The sequence below is a fragment of the Capra hircus genome, chromosome 22, assembly GCF_001704415.2.
Source record: "Capra hircus breed San Clemente chromosome 22, ASM170441v1, whole genome shotgun sequence".
Lineage (NCBI taxonomy): Eukaryota > Metazoa > Chordata > Mammalia > Artiodactyla > Bovidae > Capra > Capra hircus.
In genome coordinates this window covers 49,468,506-49,482,652 of record NC_030829.1, presented here as the reverse complement: position 1 = coordinate 49,482,652, position 14,147 = coordinate 49,468,506, and the positions used below count along the sequence as shown (strand labels likewise).

The following is a 14,147-nucleotide window of genomic DNA, read 5'->3' as shown; positions in this document are numbered from 1 at the left end:
CAAGGTCACTAAGAGTGGGGCCATTTAGCAGTCCAGTAAAACTCCTGTCCTTATGTCAGAGGTGCCCACTGCCTGACGGGTGATCACCAGCTCTTCCTCTCCTGTTGCCCAGCTCTTCTTCCACTTTTTCTACAGTGAGAAAGCCTATTAACACATTTTATGAACTCAGACCAACTCCGCAGCCTGTTCCACATGTGCTCTCAGGGTTCCACCTAGGCCTCATGGCCTCTGGTCTAGGCTGTGTTGTGGTTAGGAGGGTACTTTAGTCGTGATGGGGTCACTGCCCAAAAGAAGCCAGTAGTTTAGGTTCAGCCAGTAGTATATGATTCTTTTTTTTTCTTTTACATTCTGGCTACCAGCCTGCCTCTTCTCTTTTACCCCTTAATTACTTGGGGGGAGAAAAAAAAGTGAAGTGAAAGTGTTAGTCACTCAGTCATGTCTGACTCTTTGTGACCCCGTAGACTGTAGCCCACGAGGCTCCTCTGTCCTTCGGATTCTCCAGGCAAGAATACTGGAGTGGGTTGCCATTCCCTTCTCCAGGGGATCTTCCCAACCCAGGGATCACACCTGAGTTCCCTGTATTGCAAGCAGATTCTTTAATGTCTGAGCTACCAATTACTTATTTATTCCCAATTATTTATTATGAAGGGGCACTCATGTCTCAACAGGAGTTTCCGGGTTTGGACAAGCTAAGTCCTGCGTGTTCAGGCACCAGCACCCCACGGGGAAATGTCCTAGCATCCCATAGCCCCATGAGCCCAGAGAACATCAAGATGACCCATCGGCACAGGTATGGCCTTAGGGCTGAGGAGGGTCCCCTCCACAGAGGTAAGTCCAGATGTCAGAGATCAGAGCAAGGGCGTCCAGAACACTGCTTGTGTGCACTCACGTGCCCCCTCACCCCCACACACAGAAAACACACAGCTCCTGCCACAGAATCTGCACTCTGCATCTGGTCATCCAGGGTGACAGAGGCGTGTCCATGGGGCATCGGGGTGAGTCCTGAGGGGTGAGTAGAAGTTTGCTGGGTGGAAAAGAACTGGTATTAGGAAGATGACGGAGCAAGATTCAGGCAAAGTCACAAACGTGCAGATGCCTCAAGGTCCTCATGCAGGCCAGTGTGGTCAGCACTGCAGGTTGAGCCAAGTGGCTGGAGGGCAGGATTCCAGGGCCTGGAAAGGGGCCAGGATTTCTCTGGATGGGCCCTGTTCACTCAGGCCTTGGGACCTGATCCCAGGGGAACGAGGATCCGCAGTTGGGTTTCAGGAAGAACAGCATGGTGGTGAAGGCATCAAGGTGTGCCTGCTCTGCACTCAGCAGACCTGTTACCAGGGCTCCGCAGGGAGGCTCCAGGTTACCAGGGAAGGAAGGCCAGGCAAGCGAAACCCCTGGAGAGGGGCCCTCACCGGGGTTTGTTTTCCACTGTGACCAGCAAGCCAGCAAAGGGTGGGCACTCAGCTAATGAGAAGGAGCAAATGAATGGGGGGAGCTGCTTAGAATTGACAGAAACTGCTGGCAAGCCTGTGGCCACAGCCGTGGAAGGAGGTCAGCAGGTGATTCACAGGCAGCTGCTATGACAGCTTCCCCAAGTCAGGAAGACACCCTGAGCTGGGAGCAGATCCCAGTGCAGGGTGGGCACCGACTTAAGTACACAGCCCGTGGCTAGGAAGACCTGGGGTCCTTCACCTGATTCAGTGGGTCTCCTTCACTCCTCCTGAGACACTGCTGATGTCATCAGACTGAGTGGCCATAAGCCTTTTAACTCTGGGTTAAGGCTCTGCCTGGCTGCTGTTGGCCCTCCCAGATCAGGGGCCCCCGAGCAGCAGGGTGGGGCTCAGGATGGCTCCAGGCCTCAGACAGGTGTGAACTTTGGCTGTGGAACCTCCCCAGCCAGAGAGGCTGAGGCTTGGGGATGACTGTTTTACACACACCCATGACTCTCGCCCCCGCCATCTAGCCAAGCACCTCAGCTCCAGCCCTGACTCCTGGCCGTCTCCTGCTCTTGTCCGCAGCCCCATGAACTTGATGGGCACCGGCCGCCATTCATCGTCCTCCCTCTCTTCACATGCATCTAGTGAGGCTGGAAACGTGGTGATGCTGGGCGACAGCTCCATGGGCGAGGCTCCCGAAGACCTGTACCACCACATGCAGGTACCAGTGCGGCCCAGGAAGAGCGGTCCAGGGCCTGCACCTGGAGGACTCGGCTCTCTGCTGGCTGGTCTGGCCTGAGCACTGGCGTTGCTGCCTGGTTCTCCAGTTTCTGAATTCAGAACACCCAGAGCTAGCAGAATGGCCTTCCCTCCACACCGCCCATGTTGCACTTCCCAGGCCTAATTTCCCAAGCAGGAAATCTGCCTTTAGTCCTGGCTGCTCTTAGAGATCCCACGGGAAAGCTCCTCTGCCACATTGCCCTCCTGCCTGGCAGTCCTGATGGCTCAGTCCAGTCTCCTCTGTGGGTACCATCGCTAGAGTCTACCCAGCAGCCCTGTACCGTTGGGGTTATAGCTGACCCTTAGTGCTGGCCATCAGCCTGGCCTTCATCAGGGCAAGGGTACAGCATCAGACACTGGATCTGGGCACCTGGTGGCATGAAGAAGCCAACTCTGGGCCAGTCCTACCATCCTGGCCGTTTGGACCTCTATCCTGCTAATTTTTCTCCCTTTGCAGCTCGCGTATCCCAACCCCAGGTACCAGGGCTCAGTCACCAACGTCTCTGTTCTGTCCTCGTCCCAGGCAAGCCCTTCTTCCTCCAGCCTGAGTTCCACTCACTCAGCACCATCCCAGATGATTACCTCTGCCCCTTCCAGTGCCCGAGGTAAGGACTGCAGGGCGCTGCTTGCAGAAGGGAGAGGAGAGAGCCTCATGGGCGCCCCTTGTCCTCCTCTCATCTGTGGCTATGTCTTTGAAAGTGGCCCTGTGATTTAGCGAGTGCGCACCTATGCTTTTAGCATCAGGGACTTGAGGGCTCCTACCTCCAGACCTTTTTCTCTGGCTTCAGACCCTGCTCGGGGCAGTGGTTGCAGCTGTGCTGCACCGAGGTAACCAGCCATCACATCTCCACTTCAGTAAGAGGACACACAGCCCAGGAGAAGGCTTGGCTCTTTCTCACTGAAGTGTTTGTGAGAATAAAGCACAAAGTTAAGGCAAAAGTGAGTTTTGTCTTGAGTAATCAAAGATGATGAAAAAGTATGAAAACTAAATGTGAAGACTAAAATTAAGCCTGGCAAACATTATTCTAAATGGTAGCAGCAACCAAAAACACTTTGTTCAGCTGGGAAAGGCTTAATCAGGAGAGATGGCTCTGTAAAAGGCTACTTGTTGTTATTGCTTGATTTCTTATTCAATCGAATAAGTACTGTTCTCTGAGAGGCAGCAGCTTTTCCTGACTCTAGTTCCTGCAGTCAGGTTTGGTTCTCTGTCCTTTTAGATAAAGATACTTGCGGTGGAATGGAAATTAGCTATGGTGACTAAGACCTAGTGCCCCCACAGCGGTCTGTGTAGTACAGCAGCAATAGCCAGCTACCAGCTGTTGCTTCCAGGCTTCAGACAGAAGGAGTCTGTTCTTCTCATTATTATGAAGACAGGGAAATAACACAGCTGTATTACATAGATGATCATTAGGAGGGAAAAAAAAACCCTCTTCTTTCAAAGCACACAAACCTGAATGAAAAGAAGTTGTTGCTTAGTTGTATCCGACTCTTTGCAGCCCATGGACTGTAGCTCCCGTGGCTTCTCTGTCCATGGAATTCTCCAGGCAAGTATACTGGAGTGGGTTGCCATTCCCTTCTCCAGGGGATCTTCCTGACCCAGGGATCAAACCTGAATCTCCTGCATTGCAGGCAGATTCTTTACCATCTGAGTCATCCATGGCCCACAATAGGAGTGATAGAGAGAGAGAGATGCAGTGGCCAGTGGGGCCATTGGGAAAAACCTCAACAGACAGCAGAAGGGGGGTTGAGGTCGCAACAAGAGCAGTTACAGACTTTCCCCAACAATGGCCCAGCCCCTCATTTCCTGTGCAAGAAAACAAGTCCGATGGAGGACTTAAGTCTATCCCATCAGTTCGTGGCCAAGTCGAATTTGGAGCTTTGAGTCTTTACACTCGCAAGCCCCCAGTCTGGTGCTCATTCCACTTTGGTGACTGCCTTCCCAACGTGGACTAAGGTGCTTAAAGAGGGGAGCCAGCATCTGGGAGCAGGTATTTCTAGTATGAAAGATGAGAAATGACCCACTACATGGTACACATGGAAGATGTGTCAGTATGTGAGGGCTGCAGACATAGAGAAGGAACCGTGATTTGTACTGGTAAAGAAAGCACATCAAAAGGTGGTTTGAGGAATGAGAAGGAAGGAAACCCTGAGAAGTAGGCTGTGAATGCTCTAGTGCAGGTTAGCATTTGCAGTGCCTAATGAGAGCTCCTGAACAAAGCTGCAGAAACAGATTTTGTAATCTAATCTGTTACGTGGGTTCTTTCTTAACCTGAACACTGTCTCAGATATACTCAGCCATATCTAAGTCATCTCTGACCCATGATCATTGATAAAAAATAAAACAGAGGCAGCGAGGGGTGAGTGTTGTACCTCACTTCCACTCTGAGTGCTCAGACACTTTCTCTAGGCAGTGCCCGGCACTCGGTGCCCTGGAGAGGACAAAGACGCCATCAGGGACCTCACAGGCTGGCTGGTACCACCTTTGTCCTTCCAACTAACCGTTTACTGGTGTATTCGCTCATCAAGCTTTTACGAGTGCTCAGTGAGAAGTGGGCATTGCTCTCGCACCATCAGGGTTGAATAGAGAGAAGTTATGTTCTCCCTGTTTGGAAGTAATCCCTCTTTATTTCAAATGACTTGGTTATCAGTTGTTGTTCAGTCGCTAAGTCATGTCTGACTCTGTGACCCTGTGGATTGCAACACATCAGGCTTCCCTGTCCTGTAAAACCACCAACCAGTGGCTTGAAACAATGTATTCTCATCTCACATGGTTCTGTGGGTTGATAGGGCTTCCTGAGCAAGTTCTCAGTTGCAGTCCCTCATGAGCTTGCTGTCAGATGTCACTGGGGCGGGGCTGGAGTCGTCTCAAGAGTCAACTAAACTGGATATCTAAGACAGCTCTCTCACGTGGCTGGCAGTCAGTTGTGCCCGTCCGCCGGGAGTTCAGCTGAGGCTGTCAACCTGAGTCCCTATGTCACTTGAGCTTCTCACAGCATGCAGCTGACTTGCCCAGAGCAAGCATTCCAAGACACCCAGGCAAAAGCTGCAAGGCTTCTTACTCCCAGCCTTGGAAGTCCCAGAACATCCTTTTTGCCACATTCTGTCAGTTGATCCCATCACTAAGGCCAACCCAAATAGCAGGGTAAAGAATAAGACTGCACCTTTTGATGCGAGGGTGACGTGTGTGTTTTAGGGAGGGAAGGCATCGATCGTCACCATCTCTGGAGATAAGCTATCATGATGGCCAAACTCCAGAATATCATATAATGAAAGCCTGATACAAAAGTAAACCAAATGGTTAACTAGGTGGTAGTTGGTGGTTTAGTCACCAAGTCGTGTCTGACTCTTGCGACCCCATGGGCTGTAGCCTGCCAGGACCCTCTGTCCATGGCATTCTCCAGGCAAGAAGACTGGAGTGGGTTGCCATTTCCTTCTCCAGGCGGTCTTCCCGACAAGGGACTGAACCCATGCCTCCTGTATTGGCCCTGGGAGGCCCAAAACGTGGTAGGCACAGTAGTAGGCGCACTGGGAGCACAGAAGAAATGGGCTGGCCCACGCTCGGGTTTGTGTCTGATGTTACAGATGAGGGGAGGGCTCTCATGGAGAAAGTGCTCCAGAGAGTCCTTTCCGTTGGAGTCACTTTCCCCACTCCCAGGAGTGGTCATGACACCAGTAGCTTCCTTGCCGTGCCCGTTGATGTTCTGCAGTGGTTCTTGCTTTGGAAACCTTCAAGGTGAATGGCCTGCAAGGCTCGGTCTTGTAAGTCGGCAGCGCCCCCTGGTGGTCAAAAGGCTGAGCGAGGCTAGGAGATTTTGATTGAACATTGAATAAATTCAGGACTTTCCTGGTGGCTCAGACGGTAAAGCCTACAATGTGGGAGACGGGGGTTTGATCCCTGGATCGGGACGATCCTTTGAAAAAGGAAATGGCAACCCACTCCAGTACTCTTGCCTGGAAAATCCATGGACGGAGGAGCCTAGTGGGCTACAGTCCATGGGGTTGCAAAGAGTTGGACACGACTGAGTGACTAAACTTTCTTTCTTTTCTTTGAATATACTCACTCATGCTGGGGACTCAGCCTCCCTGAGGTTCACCAGACTACAACTGAAATAGTTTGGAAGTCCTGTGATGCAGAAGCCCTTGTGGTATTTAAATGTTTTCCTGAAAAGTAGCCACCACTCTCACCTACTGTGGTTTTGGCCACCTAGGGAAAACAGCAGTGGGAAGGAAGCTAGAGTTGGAAAATCTAATGTTTGCACAGAGCACCTGTCAGCCCCTGGGGCTGGGTGCTGCCCTCAAGCCTCACCCTGCAGCACGTATCAGGATGTTGAGTACTCAGATCCAGGGTTGGCCTGGTGAGCCAGACCGTGAGCTCTGTCAAGTCAGGGACCAGGGCCAAGCTGAGCAGGGCAGCATACCATGTTCCAGCCACGTGCCTGGTATAGGATGGGTATGTGACATGAGTTGGCTGCCTCTCTGCACGCTATGTGTGGGCAGCCCTGTCCAGGGCTGTGGCCAACAAGATCCAGGGAGCTTTCAGAGTTTCTTGCTGCGAAGGCACTGTGAAAATCAGTGGGAGGAACCCTTTTCTTTTTTTCTTTACACAGCCATCTTTTTGAGATTGCCTCAGAGCACAAGTTCTGAAAAAAAATATTGATAGGGGAGAAAAATCACCAAATAGTAGAAATTCAGGCCTAGTTTCTTTTTTTCTTTTTTTTAAATAAAGCATAGTTTACTCATTCCCTTATCAATGAAGGATAGTTTTTAAAACCAGGCCTTAAAGCCAGTTCTGAGGCTCTACAAACAGTATCACTCAGACCAGCTATGGAGGAAGTTTACGTTAATAATAGCTGCATTATTGGTTTTTAGTATGCTGACTTCTTCAACATACTTAAGCCTCATCTTTGGGACTAAAATGAGTATTTAAAAGGCATTTCTCAAGAATTCCTGGCCACCTTTTTAGTTGTGCCCTGACAGTGCCTAGAGGGCACCCCGACAGGAAGGCCCACACAAAGCCTGTAGAGCTGCAGGTTCACCTCTCAGATCACAGGGGGAGTTCACCCACTTGAACCAGCCAGAGGCTGCCAGGCTTCCAGTGGACAAGTCGACAGCACTGGGGTCCAGGTGACCTTCCCACAAGGGATCCGGAAGACCCCACTAGTTTGACATGGACATGCCGCTGTCTGGAACAATAAGTGATGCACATTTGGAGGGCCTTCTAAATTATATATTCCTAAGGGAAGCCTGCAAGTTTTTTCTCAACACTTCTGTGGAAGGTCCCTTTGAGGACCACCAGTTGACAGGTTACTGGGCGTGTAACCATGGCCTGCATCGATGGGGACTAAGCCACACCACATCTGGCTTCCGTAACAGCCCCTCAGTCCTGTCCAGTTCAGTTCAGTTCAGTCGCTCAGTCGTGTCTGACTCTTTGCGACCCCATGAATCACAGCACGCCAGGCCTCCCTGTCCATCACCATCTCCCGGAGTTCACTCAGACTCACTTCCATAGAGCATGAACCAAGTCAACTTAGGAGCCTGGGTTAAGGTCCCACAAGTCCCAGAGTAGCTCCATGACTCCCGAGTTCACTGTAGGGCAAGTCTCAGAGTGAGGAACCCTGGAGAGCCCCCTGTGTGCAGGGCCCTGGGCCCTGAGCCGCTTGGGCTGAGTCTGCAGTATGATGGCCAGGAAGGCAGAGGCCAGGCACAGGAGGCCTGGAATCTGGGGAAAGGTGGAAGGGGCCAGCTGAGACAGGGCCAGTGGTGTCTGGAGAAGGTAAGTGTGTGGAAACTATGTCCAGTAAGAACTGTGCCTTTCTGTTACCTGAGTGTGTGTGTTTCTGTGTGATGGCTCCATTGCAAGCTAGCCTGGGCCCATGCCTGGGCCCCGAGAGAGCCCAGCACCCAGGCCACCCCCATTTCCCCTGAGTGCCGGAGACGCAGGACTCCTAGGGCCCCAACTCCAACTCCCAGCTCTCCTCATGATCTGCCCCTGAGCAGGGACGGGGCCGCGTCAGCGAGTCCACATCACCCCAGTCTGCAGTGTGCCTGCCTCGGCTGGGATGCCCAGTGCAGCCCCCTCACCACCACCACCACCCAACCACCAGGCTCCACTTCATTCCTCCTGTGCTTGCCGAGCGCATCCTCACCCCAGCTGCAAGGGGACACCGACCCTGGGTCACTGGCTCCCTGGGATGCATGCCCTCTGGGCCCTCCATCTGTGGCGTGTCATCTGTGCGTGATTGTTCTCACTTGGTTACAGGCTCTCCCTCTCTGCCAGATAAGTACCGCCACGCCCGGGAAATGATGCTGCTGCTGCCCACACACCGGGACCGCCCAAGCAGCGCCATGTATCCAGCAGCCATCATGGAGAATGGACAGGTAACGGAGCCAGCCTGCTGACTGCCCTTTGCTGCAACTGTGCTGGCCTGAGCTCCCCTCATTGCACTTGCTGGGCTTTCTGCATTGCCCATGCCTCCCTCACACTGCCGTGAAGACCCTCCTGGATGGGAGCAGCAGTGAATGTGGAGACCAGCATCTGTGCTCAGTCCAGATGGAGTACAGCTATGGGTAGAGTGGCAGTGGGGTTGGACCCACCACTGTCTGTGGCTGTCTGTTCTTCTGGCCAGCGTCCTGAACTCCTCATCTAAAACACAACCTGGCAGAGAAAACTGGTTCTTTTCTGTCCAGAGAAGGCAGTGGCAGACATGGGTCTAGAGACTGGCCTTCCTCCGTGTGTGCATGAAGGACATCCCCACAGGGGCAAGCTCTGCCTCTTCCATTCATCCGTCCATCTGTTTGTCCATCCGTCCGCCCAAAGCCCCTCTCTTCCCGTCAGGACCCTCCCCACACCATTTGCAGAGCTCTGCAGATGTCCCGTATGGGGCCTTGAACAAGAAGCTGCAGTGACTAGCTCCTTCCCCCATCCAGTCTGCCCTGCCCTTCTCTCAGGGGCCATGAGAGTCACCTCCAGTGACTGTTACCCAGTCCCAGAGTGCCAGGACCTTCTCAGCTCCCTGTGCCTGGGCAGCCCTGCCAGGTGGAAAGAACAGGTCTGCCTGGCAGCTACCCATGGAACAGCGGGTCATGTCTGTGACCTCAGGCCTGAGTGCTGCCCTTCCCCTCACACGGGCCTGTGCGCACGGGGCGTCTCCAGGAGGCCAAACCTGCCAGTCTCAGGGGTGCAAGGGGTCCCCATATCCTTCCTACCCGTGGGTCTCTTGGCAGGACAGAAGGATGCAGTTAGATGCCCTCAGGAGCTTGTGTCCTCCTTGTTGGCCATGTGCAGGACAGCCTGGAGCCCAGCCAGGCCCGGGGGCGGTGGGGGAGCCCCAGACATTGCACAGTTGCACAGGGCAGGACTCGGAGCCAGACAGCATGGACAGTTTTCCAACCAGCCTGACATTTGCAGCGCATCTCAAGCATGAGCTGTCCCACTGCTTTGATTGTCCTGGTCTAGTCCTAGAATGCCCTGGCTCCTGGGGCCCATGACGCCCCCAAGATGTAACTGATTGTTGTCAGTTGATACTTTTCTCCTTCCCTCAGCTGCCAAACTTCCAGCGGGCCTTGTTCCAGCAAGTGGTTGGACCCTGCAAACCCTGCAGTGATCCCAATCTGTCTGTGGCCGAAAAAGGTACGATTCTTCTTCCCAGGTGGCCTCCTCTCCTGTCTGTCCCCATCCTGAGCATCTGACTCTTGTCCCTGAGCACCAGCTGGCCAAGGCTGAGCCATGCTTTTAACACTCAGGCCATTCTGTCTGTCCAGAGTCCTGACCAGTTCCTCTGTTCATTACTTAACCCATGTTTGGCTTGATGCTGAGGTCTAGATATTGTTTGTATCTCCGGCTCCCCAGGACCCACCCTCTGAGACGCCCCAGCTGTCACCTGCCCTGAGCTCACCTTCATGGAAACTCAGTGGGCACCCACTCCCCAGGGCGCCTCCCCACCAGCCCCAGAATTCAGCAGGCCCTGTGGATTTGGTCCCTCTCCACTCAGGCCCACAGGGACCTCTCCTTGTTGTTCAGAGGAGGCCTGTGGCCAAGCACATCCACAAGAATAATGAGAAGGGACAGGTCATGGCAAAGTGAATTTCCCAGAGACAGTCCCAGGCACCCTGTGGGACTTCAGTCCTCCTGTAGCCACCCAGGCCCGCAATAGCTGAGCATCCTTTTTCCACGCTGCAAGTCCATCAGCTGTACCATGAAACCAGGCAGTACTTAGAACAGAGGCTGGTTACAGAGAGTGGAGTTCTACTCTACGTTCTGCTCCAGCCAACTGATGGAAGAACCAGACTTGGGCCCATATAACCCCAGCCCAAAGTCCCAGACATGGAGACCTGAGTTCCGTTTAACACAGGACAGTGCCCGTGTGGGGCCTATGCCCAGCCCACCTGCCACACACAACCGGGCTGAGCCTATCCGCCCCACTCCCTGCAGGTTCCCCTCTCCTCCACCTGGCAAGTTTAGGGCACTCTTGGTCCCTAGCATTGCAACCTGTTGGCCCATCAGGACGTGTCCCTCCAAAGCCATTGTCATGTCATCACACCTCCTCACCACGTGCCGTCTGCTGTCCCCACTGTCACTGCTCCTCCTCTGCTCAGCATGGAGGACGCACCTCCGCGTCGTATTTGAGAACACACCCGCATTCCACAACCTCAGTGCCTGGGAGGCCTCAGCACCTGGTGCTCGACCACAGTGGGCATGGAGATAAGATTCTGGCTGAAGACGCCTTCCTAGCCTCAGAGTTGCACATCCCCAAAACACGTGGCTTTCCTGGACCCCTGCACTTGTGCCCCCAAACCGAGTGCTCCTGTGGCCTTGAGGGCTGGGAACCACAGCGGCTTCTCTTTGCCGGAGTTGTGGAGCAGTCGCAGATCTAGCTGAGAGCAGAGACGGGCTCAGAGCTCAAGTGGGTGCTGGCAGCCAGACCAAGACCTGACGCCCGCCAGACCCAGAAGAGCTTCAGGCTTCAGACCAAGCTGCAGCAAGGAGCTGGATACGCCCACCCGCCAAGTGTGGGGAGCAAAGAGGGTTGTCTCAAAGCAAAGGCTGAGCCCAGAGCAAGCCCATTTGAGCCACAGGGCCAGAGCTTAGTGGGCAGAGAGCTAGACATTTGCCTTGGGGGACCCAGTGCCACAGTCATAACTGCCCAGGTCTCTGCTGCTCCTCCAGAGCAGGAGCTGTGTGCTCTTGTCACCATTCTCTCATCGTCGGGATCTCGAGTCCCCTGATGGCTCCACGTCTCATTTTACGGATCTCTCTTTCCCAGGCAGTGACTCCCAGACCAGGCCAGTTGACCCTCGAGGCTGCTGTGCACAGGGGACCTCAGACTGGTGGTGGTCCACAGCAGAGAGAGAAAAGGCCAGGACACAGGCGGCATCTGCGCTCTTCTCCTAGGATAGGTGCAGCATCTGAGATTCTCCACCAGCCCGTGCGCTGGTGTGTGTTCACGCGTGCTCTCACGTCTGCAGCCCCACGGACTAGCCCACCAGGCTCCTCTGTCCACAGGATTTTTCAGGCGAGAATACTGGAGTGGGTTGCGTTTCCTTCTCCAGGGGATCTTCGCGACCCAGGGATCGAACCATGCATCTCCTGCATTGGCAGGCAGGTTCTTTACCACTGAGCCACCCAGGAAGCCCTGGTGCTGTATGGCAGAGGTTCACTGGCCTCACTGGTCAACAGGAGGCCGAGGGCAGGCTGGATGATTTCTGGTCGACGTGGAGTGGCTCTGGCAGGTGCCTTTCGTAAACCACTGCAGCCTTGCCAGCTTTCTTCCCCTCTAGCATTCCTGCCCGGTTTCCTTTGAGCTCTTGTGGGTGAATTTGTGCAGTCCTGCTGTTCTTCTAGGGCCAGGATGTGCATATGAGAATTCAGGCTGTCAGAGCCCCTTTGGGGAAGCTGCCCAGACCTGCCTCCAAGCTTCTTACTCCTCGAGGTGTGATGGCTTTCTGTGGAGATGGAACTTTTCCTTTTCCGGAGAGGGTGCCTTAGTGCTGAGGACCGGGAAGCTCCTGCCACATCTTGGGGAGAGCTTGTATGAGAGTAGGCCTGTCCTGGTCTCAGGGTGGTTCAGGCTCTCCGGGGAAGGCTTTCCGGTGGAATCCATCTGGCACTCACCAGAGTCAGAACGAATGCCTGTCCACCCAGTCACTGCCGCCTCCCCCCTCCACCCCCACCGCTGTCAGCCAGTCCATGAGACTGAGCCACGCTCCTGAGATGTGAGGCTGCGAGGCAGCCGAGTTCGAGCCTGACGTTCTTCACCAGTGAGGAGGACCAGGATGGACGTCTCCCACTACCTCATCCTTCGACCATGTGGGGCCCAGCCCCTGCTGGCCACATCCTCCTCAAAGGCCAGGCTCCTTCCTTCCCAGGGCCTCTCAGGTGCCCTTTAGGCCCTGGCATTGCATTCCCCACTCAGGCCCTGGAGTGGGAAAAGCCCAGTCCCCACCTTCCTCAACGCCCCCTTTAGCTGTGACTGCCTCAAAACAAAGCTCTCGATACTGAGAGCTCTGTCAGAGAAAGGGCGTAGCTCTCATCAGTAGCGGCGGTTCTCTAGCAATTGGCAGATGGTGTTCACGTATCTGCTGCTGCTCCTTAGACCCTGTGATCCAGCCATCCCGCCCCTCTCCCCTCCTATCGTCCTCCTCAGCTGTCACTGAAGGGCCACTGTTCCAGCCCTAGACTCCTTCCCGTCCACAGATGGACACCCTGTGTTACTCTCTGTCCAGGGCCCACTCTATCCACGGCATATGGGTGCCAGGAACTGGGCCTCTATGCTTCAAAGCACCCAGGGGCTCCACCACCCGCCATCCTCTCTGGAAGCAAAGGTCCCTGCTGGACCCGGCCTGACCCCTGGCTTCATACTCTTTCCTGCCGCAGGCACTGTATGAATACCAGTCCTGCCTAGAAAACTCCCGAGCATCCCAGGCCCAGCCAGTGGGCTCAGAAGCGAAAGGGGTGGGCAGAGCTTGTAGCTTACCACAGGCTCTTTGAGGGCCCAGGCCACATACCAGCTGCGGACACAGGCATCTGCTGCTGCTCACCCATCCTGCTCCCTGCTTCCCCATGGGATCAGGCCCTGGGAGAGCCCTGACTCTTGACCTTGGTCAGAAGCTATAGGGTGCACGGGCACACCTGTTCTCGCACGCACGCACTCGCCTGCATCTCCCTCTCCCTGTCTCTCTTCTGTCAGTCTTACCAGCCTGCCCCACTCTCCTGTTCTCTTTTTCCCTCCTAGCAAGCCCGGGAGGCTGCCTCCTTGCTGTACTTCCTCTCGTCTTGCCTCCTCCAGAGTGCTTTTCAGACAGCAGCTGACTCTAGCCATCCTCTTCAGTGGCATCTGCCGTGGCCACTCTCCCCGTGGGCCACCACTGTGTCTCGCTGGGCCAGTGTTTTCTGTCTCAGGAGCTGGCGTGCCATGCCCATGTGTGCTGTACCGAGTTCACACCTGGAGAAGGCCCAGGCAGTAGTAGAGGACTTCCCCCCCAACCAGAGGCTGGCTTAAGAAGTAACCTCCCTTCATGCCATCTGTTTTCGCCCTTCAGCGGTGCCAGCAGCCCCCAGCAGCTGGAGCCTGGATAGCGGAGCCCGCGAGGCCCAGCCCTTCCTGTCTGCCCACACGGGGTGCATCCTGGCCCCCCCAGTGCCTCCCCGAAGCCTGCTGCATGGTAAGAAGACCTCCAGCGGGTCCCCCAGGTAGTCCCCAGTCTCAGATCCTGCTCAGGGGTGAGGGCAGGAGCCCTCTGGGCTGAGAAGATGAGCCAACTCAGCCGAGGAAAGAACCCCCTCACCGCAGCCTTGGGGTCAGTGAGGTCTCTAAGTGCAGCAGGTACACTCAGTAAGGCCTTCCTGACCACGGAGGCTGAAGACGTCGAAAATGACTCCGCAGGCTGTCATCGCCCCGCAGCAGGCGGAGGGCCGCTACTGGCTGTGGCCTGTCATTC

General features: G+C 54.8%; 1 protein-coding gene across 7 annotated transcripts in view; it reads left to right on the top strand.

The window, feature by feature from the left end:
• DOCK3 (dedicator of cytokinesis 3) overlaps nt 1-14,147 on the top strand; it is a 301,031-nt gene that overhangs the window by 283,131 nt on the left and 3,753 nt on the right. For 3 of the 7 annotated variants that reach the window (XM_018038221.1, XM_018038220.1, XM_018038218.1), the window contains 6 exons: nt 669-790; nt 2,013-2,151; nt 2,668-2,815; nt 8,470-8,588; nt 9,753-9,840; nt 13,749-13,871. In XM_018038221.1, the coding sequence (XP_017893710.1) occupies nt 669-790; nt 2,013-2,151; nt 2,668-2,815; nt 8,470-8,588; nt 9,753-9,840; nt 13,749-13,871 (739 nt within the window). Of the gene's footprint in view, nt 1-668; nt 791-2,012; nt 2,152-2,667; nt 2,816-8,469; nt 8,589-9,752; nt 9,841-11,473; nt 11,734-13,748; nt 13,872-14,147 lie in introns of those variants that run through there. The other 4 variants (XM_018038222.1, XM_018038219.1, XM_018038224.1 and 1 more) reach the window with 4 other exon arrangements.